Genomic DNA, 25,198 nt, shown 5'->3' on the forward strand with positions numbered 1-25,198 from the left:
TTGTGATGGCACTGTCTGGCTTATAGCTTGGAAAATTCCAGACCATTCTGTTTACAGTGATTATGCCTTGTTTACAGAAGTTCTGAAATAAGAAAATGTGTGTATCTCATATTGCCCTCTCGGTTTTTAGTTTATATTACTTACATATTCCAAAATCAAGGCATTTTACCTCAGTATTGCTACTTAGTTCCAAAAAATACACAAGTCTTGCAGTCTGTTGCCTGTTAGGTGTCTTGGAATGTTGTATTTATTCAGTCCTGCCAGCGTGCACGAGAAGTTTTCAGACTTTCTTAGGTCCTGGGTTCACTGACCTGACTGCTCTTCCTTTGTCACATAAACCTGTCCTGCTTCCTCCCAGAGATAGGACCTGGGTTCCACATGACGTTAACAGTGCCTTGGACTGGGTGCAATAACTTCTTAACCTCTTACGTAATGCAGGAAGGATGAAAAACTTGAAGGTGAACACCCTTCTCTGTGACCTGTTAACAACAATCTTCAGATATTGGCTATCTGCCAGTTTTCAGGTTCAATTGCATAGACACTTACAGGAGGACTCACTGTTTATTTCCTCTGTGCCTTTTTTTAAGTAAAAAAGAAATACAGAGAGACTGATACGTCCATTCTGACTGTATTAGTTAAACAGTGAGATAGGAGGAGACCGTTGGGTCCATACATTTGAATCCTAAGCAACTTCATTTCTTTAGAGTGGCATTAAAAATCCTTGTGGGATAGTTCATGGGACTTTGTTCTCTTAATTAAACATATGGTCAGTGTTTGCAGGAAAAGGGCCATAGCCATAAAGCACTTTATGGCTACTCTACCAGTGTAAGATAAATTTGTGGTTTCACTTTCTAGAGCATAAAGTAGCTTACAAAAAGGTGTAGGGGTTAGAAAGACATTTCTAGGCCAAGCTGTTCCAGGATTTTGTTATCCTTCATGAAGCTTTGGGCCTGTTCCTTAGAAAGTGCTGTAAGTGGAAGTTCTCTGCAAGGGGATTACGCTAAATGGTTCTGCATTGACTTAACATGAGACTGACTTCTCTATCTGCTCAGGAAGAGAGTTCCTGTCAGTCAATATAAAACAGAGCAATGTTATATTCAGAATTATTAATAGTGCATATCCATGTACAAGGAGAACAAAACATCCCTGACACGTCTCTGGGGTTTGTATGAGATAATAAAACATCACCGAATCACAACAGAACAAACCAAGTATGTCACCCTTACCATAAATTAGAAACGTCGTTATGTTGCTGCGGTCACTGTGATTATACTGCATGCAGATTGCACAACTGATGATGTTTTCCCCTAGTCCGTATCACTGAATCGTGTCATGTTTACAAATAGCAGAGCTGTTTATCACTGGTCTGACTTGCCGTGCCATATTGGATGGAGTGGTACAAAAGTATGACGTGTAACAAGCCCAGTTTAGGCAACATATTCTGAGTTATGTGCAAATACTCCTTTTGGCATCTGCCTCGTGGTGTCTCTTGCTTTACAAAGATCTATTTTTGCTCAGAAGCTTTAAGGGTGAGATTCAGACAGCACCCACATCACTGAAGTTCCCGATCTACTTCTGCAAGATGTAGAGCCAGCCAGTAGGCACAGCAACATAAATAGAATTGGGGAAACTGGACGGTGTCCTGAAGTGTATGCTGGGCGGAGTGCCATGTGTGGGGAAGATGACCCAGACAATGTAATCAAACTGGCTTAGGCACCAGATAGCCTGGCCGCGGTAGCCAAGAGCTCAGGGTAGGCTAATTTACCTTTGATTCTGTCATTTAGACATACCCAAGGAAGCGCTGTGGAAGTAAGAGCAGCAGAACATACTGCCCCACTATGATCAACAACAGAAGACTTAGGACTTAAATGGCAGTAGGAAGCCACTTCTTTCCTCATAGTTTTACCTTGTAATGGAATTTTAACTGGAAAAACAAACAAACATTTCCAATGCATTTCACTTCTCTTTTCTATTTCATTTGCTTTTCACTGAATCATCCACTTTATGTGCTAAGACGACCCTGCAAAGCAGGCAAGTATAATATTCCATATTTTATATGATGGGAGATCACCACATGTAGGGGAGTTAAGTTAGGTCAAATCACAATTCAGTCAAAGCTGGAAGTAGACTCCATATCTCCTGACTCCCAGGAAACAAAGATGGTATGGTAGGAACAATTCCTGGATATTAAAATATATTAAAGAACAACTTCCACCCGACCCGCAGCTAATTTAAAAATTGTTAATATGTAACCCAGACATAATATGAAACTAATAGATTTAACCAACAGTTGTAGCAATTGTGATTTTTTTCAAGCAATGTTTTTAAACTAGACATAATTTGAATGCATAAATTCAGGTCTTCTAGATAATACCCGTGAGTCTAATGATGAAAGTAGCAACTTACTAAACCTTATGAACATTCTTGCATGTGAAGTTCCTTGTGCTCTTAAAGGTTTGTAACATCAGGCCTTCATTTATAATGAGTTTAATTTAAAACTCATCTGAAAACGAAGCAAAGACCCACAGTGATTTCAGTAGTTTTTTAATTAGGACCCATACAAGGAAAACTTAAAACTAATTAATGTTCAGGACTTTATTCAATGAACAAAAAAAGCAAAATGAAAAAGCCTTTCAGAGTTATAAATATCTTACATACAACCTGTTAAAAGAACAGGTAAAACAAAACACAGATGATGTGTCATCCTCCTCCTTTCCCCCAATAAAAAGCAAACTCCAACCAAACACCAAGAAACTGCAACACAAAACCAGCAAGAGTAATAGACACTAAAGAAAGAAGTCATTTAAAAATCCTGTCTCTGTCCTGAGGAATCCACCACAACCGCAGTTCATCTCAGATTATTGTTCCACGTTGCAATAATTCTCGAGAAGGTCTAATTTGCATCTTCAGATTGCAGGAGGGCTGTCACAGCACGTTATAGTGATGGCAATTAGCTATCTCCAGGAAGTAAGTTTTCAGGTTTGGCTTTGTCTCTCCTGCTGTGGTTCAGGTTGACTCTGCTAGTGTAGCGGTTATTTACACTGGCCACTTTGTAGCCATCCTTGATTTCAAAAACATGCTTTTCAGAAGGATTTAAGGTACCCAGGCAACTATAGTCTCTCGGGAAAGCTGAATTCACACTCAGTTTTGTATGTCTAATATCTTGACAACGCTTAATTTTACTGTTTTGGAGCACCAGCATGGTAGAACATCGCAGGACAGTCCTGATTCTCCTCCAAATACTCTCTCAAAAAAATTCTACCAATACTATTTTTACTCCTCATAAGCTTAAATCTGATTTTCAGTGAGTGAAAAATGTGAGAAGTGATTCAGACCCTTCCAGACAAAAAAATATGTATGTAACCCCTGGATATCCATCACAAAGAAAAAGAAATTTTTGCAAGTCAAGGTTCCGTAATGTGTGTGACCATACCAGTCATGTAATGTAAGTACAGAAGCTTACTTTCATAGCTCCCAGCTCAGCAGGAGATGCAAAAACAAAGATCAGATATCAACTCTTTGTCCTTCACATCTAGGAGTTTGCCACCACTGCAAGTTTTATCAGCAAATACTCTGCTTCCCCAAACCTCCTCAGCTGCCAAAAGTCTGCAGTGGCTAGAATATGCTTCCCTGGGGGAAAAAAACAACCTACAACTGTCTGGCATACTGGTACAAACCGTGACTTAACCCTTAGAACCTCTCTTGCTGTTGTCTGTGCAGAAAAGGCTACACCTTTTGATGGCAACTTGTAAGCAACAGCCCCAAAGGGGATCACGACCTCAAGACCTAGCAGAAGATGGATCTTGCAAGCGTAGAGGTGGTCCCATCAGAAAATGCCTGTAAAGCTGCTGCCCTGAAATCTCACCTCTCCCAGCTCTCTGCAGCTACACAGCAAATGTTTTCAGCCTCCTTTGGAAATGCATTCTGAAAGGCCATGGGATGGTTCCCTGGTTTCTCACCCCAAAATGCAGGCTCTGCCATTAACCGCAATTCAGCCACTGGTAAGGTACGCTCAGGTGCACGTTACAAAACCCTGTGTCGACGTTTCTGGCTGGAGTACTGAGAACGCAGACTCACCCACGCACGAAGCGGTACCAGCACTCTCCTACCATCGAGGGCTCTGTGAAGATGCCAATTTTACCACTGCCTTTCCCATTCCACCTCTTTTTACCCTTAACGCGCTCGCAGCGAGGGCTACCTCGGGGCACACCTCAGGCGCTGCCTGCCCTCAGCAGCCACCTCGGGTCTGAAGGAAGAGGCTCCCCTCGAACCGTCGCAATGTCTTTTAGTCTATTTTGGTTATTTTTCGAGCAAAAGCACGCGTTTCCCCCTCAGGGACCGCGAGGCGGCGGGCGGGACCCCTCACCCCGCTAACCCCGTGGGCGAGCGGGGCCTTTCCCCCTCCCCACCTCAGCCACCCCCGGCGCCGGGCCCCGCACCTCAGCAGCTCCCCTCCCTCCCGGGGCTTCCCCCGGCCCCTCACGGAGCCGCGCGGCCGGCCCGGCCCGGGGCCCCGCCGCACTGCGCATGAGCGGGAGGCGGCGGAAGGGCCCGTGAGGAGCCGGGAGCCGCCGCCGGAGGAAGCCGCCGCCGTCGCCGCCGCCCTCAGCGTCCGCCCGAGCCGGGAGGGAAGAGGCCCGCAGAGCCCCCACCATGGTGAGCGGCCTCCCCCCGGCTCCCCGCCGTCCCTCGGCTCGGGGCGCGGAGCCCAGGCGGCGCCGCGGGGGTAGGGGCAGCCGGGGCCTAGTCGCGGCGGGCCGGGGTGTCCCGGAGTTCCCGGCTTCCCCCCACCCTTCTCTCCCTGCAGGCTCTGGGGCCCTCGGTCCTGCCGCCGAGAGGCCGGGGGCTGCTCCCGGGCAGGGCTGAGCGCCAGGGCCTAGGTTGGGGGGCGCCGGGCTGAGGGGGAGGCCTCCGGCCCGCGGGGGTCTGTCACCTTTGTGCGGGCCCGGAGCTCCGGCAGCGCGCTGCGGAGGGGAAGGAGAGCGGCGTGGTTGTGAGAGAGCCTCGGGGAGGGGGCAGGGGGCTGCCGCGGAGCGCCTCGGAGGGGTCGGGGGGGCTCTGGGGAGGCTCCGGGCCCGTTAAGCGCGGGGAGCTGGCGGGGGAACTTGGCCGCTCTGCTCCTTCACGAGTTGGGTTGGTTGGAGGATTTCTGGGGAATCGCTTTGTGTAGTTTTGGTAAGGTGCTTTTTGTATAAGTGGCATAAAGGAGGGCCTGTCTGTCCTGCGTCTTCTGTGCGTTGTCTTGTCCCTAATAGCTAAGGACTCGTGGACTCGAAAATCAGTTGACTTTCTCCTTTCCCCTCTGGAGGGAAACCACGCTATTGCTATTTTTGTGTGCTTAAACAAAAGATGATGATGTACTCGAGCATTAAATAAGGGATCCTTATTGGCTTGTGGCATACAGTAGTGTCTTATGTACCCGAGGGAACGTGTTTATAGTTGTACTTCTAGGCCTCCGCTGTATACAGAAGTTGTACAGCTTTAACTACATCTGTACGGTTAAAGTAGCACGACTTTTCCGTAGAAGCTGCATTGCCTTAGGAAAGGTGTAGGAGAGAGGCTGAGATCTACCGGTGCACGTTTGTTGGTATAAAGATATCTTACATATGCAGCTAATATGATTCTGGCAAGCAGTGTTCAGAGCGTATAAAAAAAAAAAAGACACCTCTAGCTGATGGGGTGATGTTGGCATGAAAGTTTGGTTAGCCAGGATTTAAATTAGTGGTGTGGTACGTAGACCTCTAATAAACCTGCCACTGTGTTACCAATATAATTCTTAATTGAATAGTTTTATGTAGATCTTCCTGTGAATTTTTTCAAGGGAGCTTGAAACTACAGTTCAGTCTGTAGAGGTGTCTTACTGTAATTCTGCAGCTCTCGGGACTGTCTCAAATAACAGTTGTCTAGTAATGTTTTACAACTTCTATTGAAAATTTTTTTTTCCATAAAAATCACCTAGAGCCGTCTCACGGTTTATCTGGTGTAAGCATGCAAAATAAATACACGGTTGATGTCTTGTGTGAACGCTTGTTTTTGGTTGGCTCTGTGGTTAGGAATATAAATTGAACAGTGCTGTTGTAAATGGCAATGTAACAAATATTATGGCAATATAACAACAGACACACCAAGCTGAACAGCCTTTTGTGAGGAAATGTAGAATCCGATCTGCTTCGGCTTCTCAGAAATACCTAAGTGAAGAGCCAGCAGATACGCTCCGTGGAGCAATCCGGCCCAGATAGATGTATTTGTCAGACGGGAGGGAGTACCTGAACTCGTGGCCCCGAGCGGGCTGTTAGGCACCGTGCAGACAGGTGTTTTCCAGGTCGTGCCTGTTGGCTCCAACACCCGGGTGAAAGGATGTCATAGACACTGAAGTGGGGCTAAATGACAGGCTGCGGGTTTTGTAGGTTATAAATATAGGTATGAAATCTTTCTAGTGTCCAGGGTTCTGTACCTAAGCTTGTTCTGTCAAAATCCTCTTATTTAGTAGGGGAAAGAGCAGGGAGGGTTCTTCCCAGGGATCTGAAGATCTTGCCCAGAAGCACAAGGTTCAACATCCCGTCCTCCTGCCTGCATGCACGGCTGCTCTGGCGAGTCCTTCCGGTGGCTGTGGCAGGTTCCTGGGGCCGGCTGCTTGTCCAGCACAGCTTGTCCCGTGCTGCCATCCGAGGCTCCTGCAGCAGAGGTCTGGCCCTGGCTCACCCGTGCAGCGCTGCCTGTTGGGGCGCTTCTGGCTCCGACAGCCCCGCCGGTGTTCCTCCCGCCGCTGCTGTTGGGACAAAGGTTTCCTGGTGCTGAACCGTCTTTGTCCGACACCTGGAAGGGAGGCCGGCGTGGCAGCCTGTTAGGCTCGCTCTGGCCGTTTGGTTAACTTGAAAAGTGCTTTCTGTCCAGCTCGCAGCGCTCAGGTACATTGCCCGGCAGGGTTCCTGGGGCTGCTGGCAGCAATCTGCCCTCCTCCCCAGCTTTCCATTAGAACTGAGCACCTCCCATAGTGGTGGTCCCCTTTTCCCATGTCTGTTGGGTTGCTGCTTCAGCTCAGTTACTTCAGACAAGTAATGTGCCTGCCGCTGCAGACAGGGTTGCTAGCAGCAAGTTGATCCAGTGTACTCTGAGCCATCCTCTCTGAGGAGGAGAGCTCCCGACTTCACTGCTGTAAATGATTTAATGGATTTAGAACTATGTGCGATACTCGAGGCAAGCATGCACCTATCCGTATCTTTATCCAGAACCAAAAGCCAACCTTCCCTCTATTTACAGTATCTTTTATATTGTCCCGTTTGTGCTCTCCAGCAAATATTTCTGTGCTGATAAATACATCATTCCTTAAATACATTATTTCTTAGTACAAACCTCAGGTGACAGGAAGTTGAAGTTCTCGTAATACTGAATTTTTAAGTGTCTGACACTGTCTCCTGTAATGTTATTGTACTTCATGACATTGTTATTTAGTGTTTCACCCAACAAGCTATTCTGCCAGGCTGTTTTTTTTTATGGTGCATATTCACGTCTGTAGTAGTTTGTTGATATTAAATGTTTGGTGTCGGTTCTCCTTTAGTAAAATTTGTGGATTCCTGGCGTTATACTTAGGACCGAGCAGTCTGAGTGCTAGACAAGATGGTGCATGATCTTGTTTCCTCTCCCTGCTAACCAGAGAACCCTTTGAACTTACACTGTAAAATTGCTTTTAACTAGAGCCATGAAAAAACTGTTCGGGAATATGAACTACTCTGAGAACAAGGTGTGAAATTTATTATGTAGCTCTTGATATTTTACTCGTGTTTTACGGTGCCAATGCAAATTCAGGATAGGAAAACAGCTTCTAGTGGGTGAACAGAGCTTCTAATCTGGAGCAGAGTTAAGAATGCTGAACAACTGACAGCTTTATTTTGTACTTTTTTTTAAGTTGAAAATGCCCAGATTTTTGGTGTTTCCGTTACCTCCCAGGTTAACGTGAATTACCCTAAAACACTATTATACCTACTGCTTTCTTCTGGGTAGCTGTCCATTATTGCTCTTCTGTGAAACACTTTCAGCCTGTATGGAATAACTGAAACATTTTATCCACTAAACTTCAGAGGGTGTAAAAAGCAACTTTGATTTTGTGCTGCCTGTGATTTTCTCTTTGGATTTTATATGTCAACAGGCCTTGTAGATGTCGGTTTTGTTCTGTTCCACTGCAAACAAGTGGATTTCAAGTCAGTTTCAAATAGCTTAAAAATCTCTTTACAATCTTCCTTTGCATGCCCTCTTTTTTTTTGGAAAAAAAAAAAACAAAACAACAGAAAAAACCCTGCTGTAGAACATAAAATTTCGTTGAAGGACGTGTTTATTTATATTGAACAGAAAATACAGCTATTTAATTGTTTATGTTGTTAACTTGGATTTAACGTGTTTTTATGTATATATATGTCATCGAAAATGGATTAAAATCTGATTACGTGTATTCATAGCCTTCTGGAAGAAGTAAGTTGTAATTAACTTTTGTTTTCTTATCAAACAAAGAAAAACATTCACGATTTTGCTTTTTAAGCTCTAGCCGCGGATTTGTGGAATAGAGGCAATAAACAGATTACTTGCAGGCATCTCGGACGTTCCTTTGGCTATAGTGCAACGTGGAGTGATTCAGACATAGCAGGAAGAAATACTCTTTTGAGCACGTTTTGAGGAAGGAATATTCTTTGTGTGCACACAAAGACGCGGCAGAAGTGACGGTCGTGGTCTGTAAGGTAACCGCGTGCACAGACCCGTGCCGTGCGTGGGCTGACGTTACTCGGCGTTTGACCCGACGTCACCGGGGTCCTTTGAAAGTGCACGGGTGCTTCCTGCAGCCAGGTATCTTGCTAGGGTTTGGAGGGGGTGAGGCTGTTTTAGAAAAGGCTTTTACCTGTCACCTGCACGAGGACCTATCAGGCTTTTCTTTGAGTCCAAACCGCAAGAAAAGTGAGGATGTCCCATCATTCAATCCCTGTAGTTAGCAGGGAAACTAGCAAGAGGCACGTCCACTGAGGGTGGGGAAGGGGAAAAGCGGGCTTTGTCACTGAGAAGTGATACTTAAATGCCTTTTTGGGGGCTATAAGGAATTTGGGGCAGGGATAGTTCAAACTGATTGTACACTGCTTGTCTGGCAGCCGCACACGGCCGCGAAGCCAAGTCTAAGAGCAGCGTTTCGGTAGGAATCCAAAGGCTCTCCAGCCCAAGCAGTGCGGGACGAAGGTTGTTTATGTTTCCCATGGATGTTATCCAGGGGAGTGGAGCCCTCGTACGGCTGCTCGTTATGCACGAAACATTGGTGGCTGGTGTGTAGAGTTGATTTCTGAATGTGAGGTGGCTAAAAACTGACTGTAGATGAGGAAAAATAACTGTGTAATCAGAGTTGGCAGGTCACTTCTAGCATTTGCTTTTGGCCTCGACTGGGAAAGCCTACTCCCCTAGTCGGAGAGAGTTTCAGTCTGAGGCCAGAAAGGGGAAAAAAGACCAAAGTGTGGATTTTTTTATTTTATTTTTTTAATGTTCACTGAAATATCTAATAGTAGTCACTATCAAGGATGCGTTACTGAATTAGAATTATCGACTTTGGAACTAGATGGGGAGAGGGAAGTGTTCACTTTAAAATTAACACAGCATCAGAAGTTGCAGGGAAAGACAAAATTATTGTAGAGCTATCAATCTACATAATGTAGCTTTCAATTTAGAGAAGTTATTCAGTGCTTCGAAGTTCACCTTCTGTCTCTTATGACATCTGCATCGTAAAAGGCAGAATGGACACCGCACAAACTTGATCGAAGGCGAGCTGGTCCATATTCTTCCTTCATCCCTTACCCCAAAGGGCAGAACTTATTAGAAAAAATGTTGCTTTTTTTTTTTCTGTTGGTTTTCACTGGTGTATTTTAGCAGGGAATATATCTGTTAAATGCAATTCTGTCTTCCCTTTTAACTAACATTAAAGCGGAGATATTTTAAATGGATTGCATTATGTTGCAGCACACACAGTCCCAGTGTAAGGTATTTGTTGCCTGATGACTACAAGATTAAAGGCTGGAGGTGCTTGTGGCTTCGCTCTTGCACACTTAAAACAATAACAGACTGTTAGAGCTTGGCTGCTAGAAATAGCCCTTAAAAGCGCAGGAGTCTTGGAACCTGTTCCCGCTTGAAGTGTGGGTTTTTAATGGGATGAAAGAAGAGCTCCGAGAGGATAACACAAATGGCAGCAATTTCGTCTCTTGCTGTCCTGTGGTAGGGGGAGGCCTCCAAGGAGTTGTCCGGTCGCTTGGGATGTGGAGTGTCTCATCCACGTTGGTAAGCTTCTGAGATAGCATTCATCACATATAAAGGGCTTTGGGGCTTCACTAAATGTGAACTCCTATTCGATCAGTAAAGATAGAGTTATTCCAGAAGAAGAGTATGCCTGAACAGCGTGATTTATTGCATCTGACAATGTTAGCAAATGCTGCGTGCTATTGCGTGTTATTAGCTGCTTGACTCTTGGCAAATTCAGTATTCTTTTTTTTCTTTTTTAGAGGGTTTTATATTGTTCCTGTCTGTTAGGAAACCCCAGGCACAGGAAGATCTTATGCATAAATAGGGTTAAACTTTTATCATAAACCTGAATTGATCTAATAAATTGCATACCGTTTTTACGTGACAGCCCACAAAACCCACTACCTGTTGTGGTTTTCAGTGTCCGTGATGAGCCCTTGTAAGCCTGTTCCTTGACCTTTTTGTTGCGTGTCCTAGCTTTTAGGCTTTATCCTTGCAGGAGTAGGACAGAACAAAGCCTCTTTCTCGAGGTTTTACAGCATACTTGGGTTAAGAAGTGCTGTGCACATTAGAAGCTAGTGATTAAAGGCACCAGCTTTCGCAAAAAAAAAAAAAAAAGAAAAAAAGGCAGCTCAGGTCATCACAAGTGTGACAGCCCCGGAGTGCAGCTGAGCCTGCGGTGACACAGCAGCCTGGCAGTGTGGAACTGATTTGGGGAAGCTGGTGATTGGTACAGAAAGTAAGGCATGCGACTGTTCCGTCTTCGTCTGGCATTTCATGCAGTGGTTTGCTCTAATTTGGCTGAATTTACAGAATGATTTTAAAAACTGCAACTGCAAATTCATTGGTCGTTCCTGGAAGTCCTGCCACATGGCTTACTCAGCATAAGCTGTCTGACTTTGGTGAAGGTCTCAGCTCGGTCCTGCTTGGTGCTGAACGTCTGCCGTGAAACACAAAGCTGGCCCCAATTCCCAGCAGTGGGCCTGGAACCAAGCCTGAAAATCGGAGTTTCAGAAACGTCTTCGTAGCTGAACGTCCGGTGTGAGAAACGTGTTGGAGAGGCTGAAATAAAGAAGCAACACAGCTTTAGAAGTAATATAGACCAGCACTGGTGTGTTGAAATCTGCAGCGGGAGTTGGAGATGTAGGCTTGCTTGGTGGCGTGGGCGGGTTTTAAGGCAATGTGCTTCTGGTGTGTTTAGAAAGGCGTTAGTGTAAAACCCATACCTTGCCTGCTCTTATGAACCGTAGCGCTCTTGTTCACTGTCATCAGGCAGGAGAAAACTGATGCTGAATTTTAGGGCAGATTAATTTGTGTTCTGTAGTGTTGGTGAACTTTTCTAATGGCAATGTGATTGGACACGAATTGTTCTCTGGAATGAAGAGCTCAAGCTCATACTTCTCCTAACCCATTCTTTCTTTGGCTGAGGGTGGTTTATAGCTCCTCGAGATTGATTTTTGCCTCTCCCTTTTCCCTTCACCCCTGGAGAAGGAGCTGTGCATTTGGAAATGGCAATAATGAAAAGAATATGTAAGTCTAGGTGGAACGCAAGGCAAACTACACGTGAGATATTTGTGCCATGTAAGAAGCACGATCCTGACCTGAGAAGCCAGGTCAGGACTGAATTTGGATGTAGTGCAAGAGCTGTAAGATGGCTTTCTCCTGATCAGCAGTTAGCTTCGTGTAACTGATACCTTGGAAATACCACGTGTGCTTCTCCTCATCAAAAATATCCTTGGGAATCTCCCCGCAGTGATAAATGTCGGGCAGCAAACTCCCCGCTCGGCTTTGGGCTGGAGCAGGGCAGCTGGTCCTGGCCTGAGCCAAGGGCCGGATTCTGCGGCTCTCCCCGGCTAGTCGCCTCCCTGCCTGCCGCAGGCGAAGTTCTGTGCCTTTTTTTCCCTTTTTTATAGCTTCAGTTGCTGCACCTGTGAAATGGAGACAATGCCTCCTCGCAGGAATGTTTGGTAAATCGTGTAGGTGGAGCTGAGCCCCTTCAAAGTGAAAAATTCTCTAAATCAGTCTTTTAAGGTATTTCAGCGTGTAGCTCCCTGAAACATCCGGGCCAGCCCAGTGCCTTGCTGCCGCCTGGGGTTACCTCATCCCGGCAGCGTGGTCTCACAGCTCTTCCTGCCACCCCCAGTGGTTGTTCCTCCAGCCTTTTGGGGTGCGTGGCATGCACCCTACATTAATGTGAGGCTGGTGCTCTGGGACGGGACGAGTGCCAGCCTCTCCCTCGGTGATGGTGAGCTCTGAAATGGCCTCTTCTGCACGAGGACTTCTTCCCTTTGAGTTGGTATTTGCTGTCTCTGTTGAGGCAATTAATCTGTCAAGTATTTTGATAGCCACAGGCTTTATTTAAGCATTTCTATTACCCATTTTTGGTACACGTACCATTTTTCCATTAAGAAAAAATGCTTTCTTTTTTTTTCTTCTTAAAAATTGGTTTAAATACAGCCAGGTGTAAGCAGGGACACACTTGTGAGTTCGCTATGCCCTCTGGTTCTCTCTCAAGATATGCAATAATAATAGTCATTTTTTAACTTCTTTGATTGCTTTGCCAGTGTGGTTTCTGTGATGATTCAGCTCGGTTTTTATACCTTCATTCTAGGTATTTTACACGGTAAGTTTGAAACACATACTGGTGTGCATTGCCTATGCAGCAGTAGGAATGCATCCCTCTTACATATCCAAGAGGTTCTTTAATCTAACTGTACCAAAATGCATAACAAACTGTTCACGTATGAAATAATATCTGTATCTTCTGATTTAGTAATTTAAAAAAAAAAGTGCTGTTTTTAAGTGTCTGTTGCTAGAAAGTAAGTCTAACTGCTGGGGAAAATTGTACTAAGTATTTATTTAAAAAAAAAAAAGTACTGATTTTTTTTCCTTCTGATAAAACATTTCTAGTTTCGATACTGTCTGTTTTTACTAGAACAAGTTGAAATCATCACAGAAGGATAAAGTGCGTCAGTTTATGGTCTTCACGCAATCTAGTGAAAAGACAGCGGTGAGTTGTCTGTCTCAGAATGACTGGAAGCTAGATGTTGCAACAGACAACTTTTTTCAAAATCCTGAACTTTATATACGAGAGAGCGTTAAAGGCTCGTTGGACAGAAAGAAGTTAGAACAGCTATATAACAGATACAAAGGTGAGTACCCTGAGTCTTAAGCCTTATTTCCTGGTTGTATGTATTCTTAATTACAGTGCAGGTAGAAGGGAAATATATGTCGGTTTCTGCTTTGCAAGGATTACATTTGTTTGCCTTATGTACATTAAATACGTGTCCAATTTTACAAGATTGGGGTCTGGAACTGGAATTGTGAGTACAGTGAGTAACTGTAATGGTCACTGTGGATTTTAGGTGACTCTTTTGGGGGAAGCATTCCACTCAGGACTTGCTCCTGACAAAGGGTTGCATGACAATGACAGGTTCTACCTTAAGTTTTACTCACCTTATGCTTATTATGAGTGTTACAAACAGAGCAGAAATGAAGTCTTTTTATCTGTTATACAGGCAGTGTTCAGCTGAGAGTAGCCCACCACATACAAGTGGATTCAGAACAGTAGAACAAATTCAGTGGTTTAGCAACAACCCCCTCCCCCCCACCAAAAAAAAAAAAAGCTAAATTCTCTGTCGGTTTTCATGTGTGGACATAACCCAGATACCATTTTCCTCAAGTCTTCGTTGGCTTGTGTTAGTAGACCTTTGTTAGTGCACTTGAAACGTGAACATCTTACTTCCAGACAAGATGTTGATTGATTCCTTCGTGGAAAGGCGTGTGCCTGGCTGGAATCGGTAATGGGGCAACGTAACTTTACTCTTGGAATTTACCACGTCCAAACTCACATGTGCTGGTGATGCCAGAAAATGCACAAAATTGATGTCGATTTAGTAGTTTACGGGGAGACTTGATTATTGTGTCAGTACAGCTTATGCAGAATTGTTTATAATGATACACAAAATCTTACTAAAGATGCCAGTAATTAAGTGTGCTGGTGGGAGAGGACCGCTGTTCTCTCTCTGGAATGAGTCAGAATATCATGCATGTGAGGCAGAAACCAGATCTTTGCTGTGCTTTTGTCTCTCAATAAAAATGACATAAGCTTCCCGTACAATGAAGCTTTATTGTCGAAACTTCCTCAAATGTTAAAGCTTAAGCGTTGAAAGTACTAAACTAATTCTGTTTTTTAAAATACACGCTTTTAAGAGCTTATCCCAGAAATGACTTGAAAATGTTTGGTTTTCTTAAAGACTCTTGTTGAATAGATCTAGTATTTCAAAAATTGCTTTTTTTTTTTCTTTTGATGCTTACTTTTATATCCCAAAGATCCTCAAGATGAAAATAAAATCGGTATAGATGGTATACAGCAGTTCTGTGATGATCTAGCTCTCGACCCAGCCAGCATTACTGTACTCATCATTGCATGGAAATTCCGAGCTGCAACACAGTGTGAATTTTCAAAGCTGGAGTTCATGGATGGAATGACTGAGCTAGGGTAAGTGTGCAGTATTAGAGACTGTCAGTGTAATACAGTGCCAGAAATTGGAACGGTCCTCCTCTGGGGGATTCAGAATCACATTGCCCTTTCAGACTTCAGAGGCTTTTCAGAGGCTAGTATCACTTGTCTGCCTCTGTAAAAACGCATCTGCTGTCCATGTGCTAGATGCTTAGTGACCAACAAAAGGAAGGTGGGTTTGAGTGCTGCTTGCCTTGGTTGCATGAGTTAGCTGCTGTAGAGTTATTCAAGTAGGCAAAGCAAGGATGTTGGTCGGCAGTCCAGCATACCTGAGTTATCCCTGTGTAGTGTGAATATAATAGTCTTTATCATGTTTTTCTAAAAATCTTGTAGCTTATGGAATCCGATCCATAAGCTAGTATGTGCAAATAGCAATGTGAAAAAAGAACAAAGAAATGAAAATGTTGTATAAATACAGAGTAGTTAAAGGTTGCCTGATTTCGTTTGTTTGTTTGTTAATTGTATTGTATTCCATGGAAATGTTATAAAAGACTTGTAAAGTTGTGTCTCTTACAGCAAAACGAATAACACACAAATAAACATGCTTTTTAAAATGCAGATGTGACAGCATAGAAAAACTAAAGGCTCAGATTCCTAAAATGGAACAAGAATTAAAAGAGCCGGGAAGATTTAAGGATTTTTATCAGTTTACTTTCAACTTCGCAAAGAATCCGGGACAGAAAGGTTTAGGTATGTATTCTTAATCATAAACGTTTGTGCACAGATCTGTGGAATGACTGATTAAAGCAGTGAGTGAAGGTATTACCATGATCCAGTGAGTCTGAAAGGTAACCACCCTTGTGATAAAATACACGTTACTGTGAAAGGTAGATGTCAATGTCCGATTTTCAAGTTGATAGAAATATCTGCATAGTTAATATATTAGACTACAAAATTTTATGAGAGAGTTTATTCTTTCATGAGGAGTGTGTGAAATTCTCAGCACAATGGATTGCGGTCTTACATTAAAGGCATAATTACACCATTTAGAATTTGCAGCGCTGAACAAATTAATTGAATTTTCACTTTTAGGGTAAATTTAACCTGTAAAACTGATTTCCATATGAATGTACTTGTACAGAGTCTCTTGTATCACCAAAAATGCGTGCAAATGTCTTTGCAAAGTAGAATTGGAATAGTACAAATAGATTTCTATATCCTGGGCGTAGATGCCTTTTGCTGTTGTGCCTTTGGTAAAAGGTGCTTACCTTCAGCCTTTTTTCCCCTTGGTTCAGTGAATGTTTTTCCTTTCTTTCATTACTTCAGAGCTCTCCTACTGACTGTTCTTTTCATTACATAATAGGTGAAGTAGAAGAATCGCTTATTAAAAATAATTTTAAAAATATAGTTTTGATGGAACTAAATGAGCAAACTGTAAATCTGTCTATTCAAAACTGCAAAAATAAAAGGAAGTGTGCTTAAAAACATATGTCCATGCATGTAGCCAGATCTGAATCCTGCAAATAAATGAATGGGCTGATTCTTACTTTCTATTGCTACAAGTGTGTAGACAGTAAATTGTGAGTGCATGGAAGCTAGGTTACAAACAGTGTCAGTGTGTAACTGTTCATACCACAGAACTGATTACAGTTTCTTCTGGTTACCATTATGATTGTTTGTTTGTTATTCTTAATTTTTAAACAGCTTTAGACAGCAAGGAAAGCTTTTGCAAAATCCCTGTTAGGTGGTAAAAGTGAAATAACAAATTGCAATGAGGTCATAATTAATTGATCAGTTCTAGTTATGTTTCTCAAGGCTTCAACATAAGCAGGACTGTTTGATGTAGTAGTTACCTGCTATTTTCCTCTCCATATTTCTAAGATATTAGGAAGACTTGCATTATTTTTCTGATTTTTTTCCGATACCTTGTGCTATATAGAAATGAATCTTTTGAGCATCCCAGACGGAACAGACCTCAGTAAAAATGTTTTACCAGAAAAATTTAACTCCCTTGCTTTTCTTTCTCATTCATCGTAAAGGTTATTCATGCAGGTTAAGCTCTAACAGTGATGAAGAGAAGTATTTCTCAGATCCAAATAGCACAAATATATATATTACATATGCACACAGGGTAAGATTTTCAGTGTGGCTCCAGAAGTGATGTAGAACTAAGCTTAAAATCTGGATGTTTACCTACCTTTTTGGTGCCAATAAATGCATGGTTCTAGGCATGAATTTACAACAGGGCAGAATAATTCTGGAAACCCTAAAGCAAAAGAATATCGGGGAAGTGCAGTGCTGAAAAGTGCGTGCTCCTAGTTAGGCAATTAATTTTGTAGTGTCTAAATAGCTTCTTGTAGGCACTTGCAAATTGATTTTAATATATATTGGTCTCTAATCTTCTAAAAGTTGTGTAGTAGTTCAGGCACAGTTCTAGGAACGTATGTCCTGTGCGTAATTCCTTAGTGCAGTTGTAAATACTGTGGATGTTTTAAAAGTTCCTGTGATATCTGCATGTCACTTTGCAATACCTTTTAGTTGACGCTCATTGCAAACATTGTTTGCTTCTCCTGCATGCCTGTTTTGAGATTTTCATATTTGTTCCTTGCTTTTTTCTGTGCTAGCAGATGAGAACGTTCCTGAGCATTCTTTCAATTTTCTTAGGAAAATGTAAAATTAAATGCTTACTATATTATTTTGTGACTTCATAAAATCTTCTAAGGCACATAGTGTTGTCCGAAGGCATTATGTCTTCCCCCAGGAATAATCTGGAAGTTGTATATAAGCATATCAGAATGCACAGCTTGTTTATAATGTTTGTTTACAAATCAGTCTAAATACACAGAGATTTGCTAATCTTGTATTTTGTGCCATTAATGCATCACAAGTAAATAAAACTTAGTTTTTACGATCTGTTTCCTTGAGGAAATGATCAACTAAATCTGAACTCTGAATCTATTCACTTTTAGAAATCCAGTAGTTTAAGTTGAAAGCTAAACTGTGAGTTTTTGTATATGGATTTTTTGAAAAAGAGATACCTAGCCTTTATGCTCTTGAACAAGTTGTCATTTTCAGATATTTAGTGATGCATTGCGTCTTCTGCTTAATTTAATGGAAACCCAACCTTAAGCCTTTAGAGTGAAATTACACCCCCTTGCCACTGATGGAAAATCGTCCACAAATTCTATTCATCCCTTTGGTCAGGAAGCATTATAACGTGATTACACTGTTAGAGAAGAATTTCTACTATCAAAGATACCAAACAATTTAGAATCTCCCCAGCAGTCTTCCATGTTCCCTCCAGCAGTGCAGAGTTCAGTCTTTGTTTTGTTTGCTATTGGTTTCACCTCTAAGGTCCACCTGCCTGGCTTGTTTGTTTTTAATAGTTTAGGGGTTGGGAGAAAAGTGAATATGTTTGTTTTATTTTTTTTTTGTTTTTTTTTTTTTTGTTTTTTTCTTTTTTCTTTTTATTTCCTTTCTCGTGAGGTTCAGTTGCTCGTGTGCCTCTTCTCTCTTCTTCCACAAGAGGATTGTTTATGGAACAAGAGATTTAAGAGGCTGCAGGAAGATATAAGAGCTTCTATGAAAAAGCAGGTCGCTTAGCTAGGTAGCCTTTTGTAGTTACTTTAATTACTTGGTGATGGATACTGAATTCAGGTAAGATCACAGCATTTTATTATACAGTACAGAGATCCTCTTTAATTCCTGGTAGTGGAGATTGTGCTAGAGATCATAAGCTAGAGCTCATACACTTTTTTTTTTTTTTGATCAACATGTTACTGTGCGTCACTAATAAACAGTAAACACATGACATTACAGCCTTTGGCAAGTACCATGGAGGCTTTTTTGTTTGTTTGCTTTCCCTCCTCATATGCTAGATCAACTAGTCTTCTCTCTAATTGCTGTGTTCTCACAGCTCCCACTGCTGACAGCAGCATGCAGTTGCCTGACAGGCAGCATGTTCTTATTCCTGAACTCTTGTCAGGTTGTTCAGTCACCCTGGGAAATGGATTCAAAACAAGCGAGAACTTCACAGGGGTCATTGAAATGCACAAAGTGAAACCCATCATCTGCTTATGCAATAATTAATACTTAAATAAAGAATATCTCAAAGGGAAACCTGTTGCAGAAAAGAACTCTTGTCAAAGGCCATCTAACAAAGCCAGCACCTGTGACAATGTTGCTCTGAAAATGAAACCATAAAAAGGTAGTTTAATATTAATTGTATTTATATGAATACAAGTAAAACAAAGCAGATCATATTACAAAGTACTAAATTTTTGTCAAGTCAATAGTATATTTAAGACATATTTCACTGCATTGTACGTAAAGTATTGCTAGATAGCAAAAAGCATATGGAATCGTGTTTTGAACGTGTTGAATATGAATATGGGCAATTTTCAGTTCTGTATTCAAGTGACAGTTTCAAAATATGTAAAGTATTAGTGTAACAATTTGTTTCTCTTGTAGAAGATCCATGAGTATATTTGCATCAGATTCATCTTTTTACCCTTATGAATATGCAGTTCATCTTAGTGTTAGATACCTCTTGAGATGTATTGAAATGCAAATCTCTAAGAGTAATATATTTTAATATTACAGATTTAGAAATGGCCATTGCCTACTGGAATTTAGTACTTAACGGAAGATTTAAATTTCTAGACCTGTGGAACAAATTTTTGTTGGTGAGTTTTAAATCTTTACATAAACTGGACTGCAGTAATTTCAAAACCTGAAATATAAATATGTTTATATTTTTGAGTAGATGCAATGGATTGTTTTGTTACAGATCCCAGATGCTGCACTTCATAGTGTATACGAAAAAATACATGTTCTGGGGGTATGATTGTGTCCAAGACAGTAAAAATGATTTTGTATATGTGTTCTTAACGTTTTTTTCTTGTATTTTCCACCCCTCCAAACAGGAGCATCATAAAAGATCAATACCTAAGGACACCTGGAACCTTCTTCTAGACTTTAGTACAATGATAGCAGATGATATGTCTAACTATGATGAGGAAGGTAAACATTTCCCTTTATTTTCATTAACTTCTAACTGTGTAATGGTACATTTATTACTGTGTATCCGGCACAGATATCTAATAGTGTAATTAGAGAACATCGCTGGTGATCTAACGTTCAGAGTTAGAGCTACTTTAAAACATGTTGTTATCTGTTCATTGCAGGTTTAGAAAATAAATGCTGATGTTTTCTTAAATCCCTGTTTACTCTTTTTTTCCTTCTTCATGAGCTCAGATGCTAACTCTTTCTTCTTGAGGAAAGACCCTCACATCTGTATTTAAAAACACGGATTCTCTCAGTGGTTTTTGGCATCTCCAACCAAGTAACCGATGTGTGGTCTGTGCGTTTTCTTGTAGGGGTCCTCTGGTTATCGCGTTTCTTAGTTTAGAATGTTTTTAAAGTTTGGTTGTTTTGGCTTACATGAAGATTGGGCATGTGATAATGCTAGAGTGAAGCTGGCCACATGTAGGGGTTACAAAACATAATTTATTTTCTACAACGTGTTTCTTGTAAACTTTTTTGTATTGATTTTTTTCGTCTTCCCATCCATCTGCAGCCAAGAACTGCTAATTACCTTCAATCGTTGGCGGCAGATCAGTTCATTGAGTGGAGGAAACTAAACTTCCTGATACTTCCAGAACAGAGGGGAGCAAACTTCTACAATTTTAATAATTATGAACAGTTCTCATTCCCTTTTCATCAAGCGAATGGGCTGCTGCCCACAATAAGTCAACGTAGTTTAGAAAGATTAAAGGCAGAAAAGAATGTTCTGATGATTTGGAATAAAAAGCCTTTCAGGAAAAAACCCACCCCTCCGCAATTATTTTAACTTTCACGTGATGATGGTGCACATGATCAAGAGAGTGGCGTCTCTTCGGATATCACTGCCCATAATGTGACAAATGTTTATATGCATTTCAGCTACCCCTTGATAAGGAATATGGAAGAGCATACGTAGTACAATACCGGTTTTGTAGGGCATTGGCTATTGGGGTGCATTTTGTTGGTTTTGGGTAAGACCACCTATGCTGATTCTAACAGATGAGCGTTGCATTCATGCAAGATCATATTGTGAGCTGTAAATGCCTTAGTGTGCTGTGACATGGTGCTACTTAAACATAGGCTCCTTCATATGATGTTCAGTAGTTTTTTGTTTTTTTTTTTTTTTTTTTTTTTTAGCAGTTATTGCCATCCTGGATACTAGGTTTGACTTATGGCTCCAACAGCAGTACAGTTTTAAGCTAGAACTTTTGGTTAGGAAGATGAAGGAGGTTATGATCCTTGAAAGGGTTCTGTATTAACTGGGTTTAAAGGAATGGAGAAATCTTGAGCCATATGTTAAATCTGAAGCAAGTAAACCAAATTAGCGTTATTACTATTTTTTTTTTTTGCTTGAAACTAGTTAAGATTGGGAAGTAAATAACTTTAGCTCTGAAGCTCTAAAAAAGAATGCTGCTTTGATCTGATTTCTTATGTTCTGATCCATTTTTTTTTCTCTTTTAGGGGCATGGCCAGTTCTTATCGATGACTTTGTGGAATTTGCACGCCCTCAAATTGCTGGGACAAAAAGTACGACAGTGTAGCATTAAAGGACCCTTCTAGAGTGTACATAGTCTGTACAAATACCTGAAATGGAAAATTGCACAGTCAATTTCTGCTGGCTGGACTGAACTGAAGATCAATCCTCACAATGTGGCTGAGGGTTGAGACAAACCTTTAAGGATACATCTTGGACCATATCGTATTTCATTCTTCTACTGGTGGTTTGGGCTTTTCTTCTAGTCTGGACCACTCTTGCCCGCTAAAATTCCAACATTGTGGATTTCATCATGGATTTTTTTTCTTGTGTGTGGACCACCCTAGTTTCAGCTCCCATAAGTCCTAGAAGCTTTATAATTATTTTGAGGTTTCTGGTTTCACATAAAGCACAATGCTGGTCATCATCAGACAACTATTACATGGCATCTGAATTATACAGATCAACATCAAAACAATTTTTAAAGGAATCCTTAAATATACACTTGGGGCTAGTTGCAAAGACTATTGATAGCACTTCCTTTAAGAGTGATATATTTAAGTGTACTGGGTCTGATTTCTTCTTTTTTTTTTTTTTTTTCTTCTTTTCCGGAAAACTACAGGTATCGTCTAAGTGAGTTTGAGCATCTGGTAAAAACAATTACAGAAAGAAACAAGAAAAACCGAGGTTGTTGATATTGGGCTATCTAGGTGCCTATCTGAATGGTTTGATTGTACGTCAGCTGACTGTGAGAGCAGTTGAAGTACGACACAACTACTGTGCACTTACAGCACCTGCGTTTAATGTTCTAGTCGGCCTTCAGTGAGTGTCATTTGGATGAACAGTGTGTGTAAGGGTAGAATCTAGTATGCTCTAGGTTATTATCTAAGAAAATAGATTTCATTACAGTTTTGAAATGCTTATCTGTCTGTCAAAGGAAGGCTTTTTCATTTCTGTGGAAATCTAAAACTTGAATATGCTGAATTTGTGTCTTAAGTTTGCTACACAATACAGTATTTTAAATTCAGACATGAAACTTTTATGCTTGAGGTATAAAGACGCAAATGGCCCTGATATAAAAAGAAGGTGGTGCGTTCGAAATGAAACTAGGTTTTGAAACCATTATCCTGAGAAGTAAGTTAAATCTTTATAACATATAGGTACTGCTGTTATAGATGACACCCATTTTTAATTATTTTGTTGAGCTTTCTGTAAAAAGACACGTCACTGTGGTTGCCAAATATAGAAATGCAGAGTAAAGTGTTCCCAAACAGGCACAGATCAGATACAAAATACTACACTGGCTTTGTTTGCTTAAATTATTTTGTTGGTTCATCACTACTTCTCATTGTCTTACTGCAGTTAACTAAATCAAGTTCATTTTGTTCAAAACAGGTTTTATCAGATGCGCTTCTTTATTTTTAATATTACAAGAACTCGTGAACTGCTTTTGCGCTGAACATGGTCTTTACTTCTCACTTAGTTATTTGTGAAGAGATCTGGTATCTTGAGATAAATACTACTCTGTAAAGCAAGCTGGAAGCTACCAAGCTCCAGGGAAAAAAAGAAAGACTATAGCTACAAATAAGGGTAGAGGTTTGAGTCCATGTGCTAAATAGTCCCACGGTAAGGCCAGAATTATTTCTGAAATGAGTAATTGGTACTTGCACTAAACAGCAGCACACTTCTATGCAGATGCTAAAAGTATTTTAGGAAAAAATTGACTATTAAGCTGCTAAAAATGCTTATTTCTATTCTCTGAGGTTTGACCACGAGGCTAGCTTCCTCTTATAGCAGTGCCCTTTTAAGAAAATCCAGCTGTGCATTTATTTCAAGAATACAGTTCCACAGAAACATTGATTTTCTCCAGCTACTGGAATTGGCTATGCCAAAAAATGTGTGTTTTGCTGCTTTTCAGTATTTCCTTTCTAAATTTCGTGTAAATATAAATGGGGATTTGAAATTATGGGGTGGGTGTGTGTGTGGGGAAAAAAGCTCTACAAGGTATCTATGTGTGCTGTTTCCTGTGTTGAGGGTTTTGGTACAGTTTCAGATTGATTTGTTCAAGTATGCTGTTTGAGAAGGAGAACTGACTTGGGTTTTTTTATCCCAATACAGACTTGTCCCTCAAAAAAAGTCTGAGATTGGGTAGTGGCATAATGCCGTGGTGTTTTAAAGAATATTCCTTTTGAATGCAAGATCTTTTCAACAAAATAGTGTTGTCATCAGTTTGGTACTACGTGCTTATAATTACTGTGTAATTATAAAGAAATACAAAAAACTTTGACTAATTATGTTGCAGAAAAAGGTTATTTGTGCTATGATGGCATCTTAAGAATTTTTCAAAACAAAATTGAAAGAAACATTGATTTAACAGGGTGTTGTTCTAAGGACAAAATGCCTGGTTACAGAGAATATTTTGTACTGAAAAGTGCTCAGATGTGGCCATGTGTTTGTTTTTTTCCTTTATATATTTGTTTTGGTTTATTTTTAAGAATGCAGACAGTTGCTTACTTGGATTGCTTTAATTCATAAGTGCTAATGTCCTCAATCTGATGATCTCCCCTTAATGGATCAATTTAATTTTGCCAAATGTCAGGAAAAAAAGGTAAACATCAAGTTTATAACCTGTTTTTATACATTAAATGTGTACAAAATTAGAAGTGCCCTGATATAAAACACTTAATCTCAAGATTATATTTAGTAAAAAGCATCATTTACATATCTCTGTAAGTTCAAATGTAACTTCTTACAATCCCTCTCATTACCAACAGAGGCAATAAAGCTCCGGTGAAATTGCCATGACTAAGTCTTCTCATGCATTGATTGTTTCAGCGTATTATTTGTAAGGCTTTCCTAGACTGTCCTTTTAACCAGGAAAAAAAAAGTACAGACTACTTGGCTCCTGCATGAAACATACATTCTATGGTGGGCAAGTCTTTTTCTTGGGGAAAATACAAACGGATGCAACATCTTGCCTGCTGCTTATGCTGAATGTTTACAGGTACAGAATGGAGCTGATCTGACCCAGCTATGCTGCATTAACATTACCTTGCATGCAATGGAAGACACCGCACACACTGCATTTATTTAAATAAGTTGGGTTAAAGACTACACTGCGTAAGTGACTTTTTTATTGATCAACCTGTTAATACGTAAGTTATGAATTGCTTCAAAACTGTTTTACAATGAACTCCTTGCAGAGAACTCCTTATTTAAGAAAGATATTTTTTAAGAATACATTTAATAAACTTTTGTCATTCACACTTTATTTAAATAATGGTGCTAGAAGTCTCTGTAGATTTTATTTGAGTATGGTACACTGTTTGTTTTTTTTAAATACATGCTGCTATTCAGTCCCGTAAGCTCTTAAAGACAACCAAACCATTTAATTGTTGATGAAATTATCTCTTACCTATCAGAAATAGGCTCTTGCTTTGTCATACGCAGTTGAATGGTTTATTACCAACATGGGCCAGTAGCTGCATGAGTAAACTCCAAGAGTTTTGCTCCCTAAATGGACACCTGTCCGTCAAGCCCAAGTCCGGACATTTAAAAGGGCGGGGGGGGGAGGGGCGGAATTACCTCCCTGCTGCTGAATGTTCTGCCAACAACCTACCCTCTATTTATTTCAGTTCTCAAGGTAATTTAAAAAATAAATTGGCAAGTAAAACATTCAAATTAAGCTGTTTTTTGAACTTGATTCTATGTCTGCAGAGTATAAAATGTCAAACCTTTCTTCCATGAAAAGTTCAAAGGACAACTGGCAGGTGTCGAAACAACGCTCTTAAGTCAAATTAGGAAGCTGTTCAAGAAACCAAGGCTGAGAGCGGACAGGTATGTGAACGTTGTGCGAGGACAAGGCCACAGTGGGGTGGCCAAGTGCCCTGGTTGATTTGCTGCAGAAGAAAGGGGCACAAAGCACCTGGGGGAAGCCC

At 41.0% G+C, this 25,198-nt stretch overlaps 1 protein-coding gene across 2 annotated transcripts; it reads left to right on the forward strand.

The window, feature by feature from the left end:
• Positions 1–4,497: 4,497 nt before the first annotated feature.
• On the forward strand, positions 4,498–24,065 carry DCUN1D1 (defective in cullin neddylation 1 domain containing 1). 2 transcript variants are annotated; one of them, XM_035557216.2, is made up of 7 exons: positions 4,498–4,656; positions 13,196–13,412; positions 14,593–14,761; positions 15,342–15,472; positions 19,325–19,407; positions 19,648–19,744; positions 21,248–24,065. In XM_035557216.2, exons 1-7 carry the CDS (start codon positions 4,654–4,656, stop codon positions 21,325–21,327), a joined length of 780 nt encoding a protein of 259 aa, XP_035413109.1. In that variant the 5' UTR covers positions 4,498–4,653; the 3' UTR covers positions 21,328–24,065. The 2 variants fall into 2 exon arrangements, with proteins under 2 accessions (XP_035413109.1, XP_035413110.1); XM_035557217.2 differs by having other exon boundaries at positions 4,530–4,656; positions 20,301–24,065.
• Positions 24,066–25,198: the final 1,133 nt, after the last annotated feature.

This window comes from Cygnus atratus, chromosome 9 (assembly GCF_013377495.2).
Source record: "Cygnus atratus isolate AKBS03 ecotype Queensland, Australia chromosome 9, CAtr_DNAZoo_HiC_assembly, whole genome shotgun sequence".
Lineage (NCBI taxonomy): Eukaryota > Metazoa > Chordata > Aves > Anseriformes > Anatidae > Cygnus > Cygnus atratus.

Excerpts from the sequence above, each read along its gene's own strand:
- DCUN1D1 (XM_035557216.2), top strand. Across the intron at positions 13,413-14,592 it reads GCTATATAACAGATACAAAG|ATCCTCAAGATGAAAATAAA; the intron begins GTGAGTACCCTG and ends TATATCCCAAAG. Across the intron at positions 15,473-19,324 it reads TCCGGGACAGAAAGGTTTAG|ATTTAGAAATGGCCATTGCC; the intron begins GTATGTATTCTT and ends TTAATATTACAG.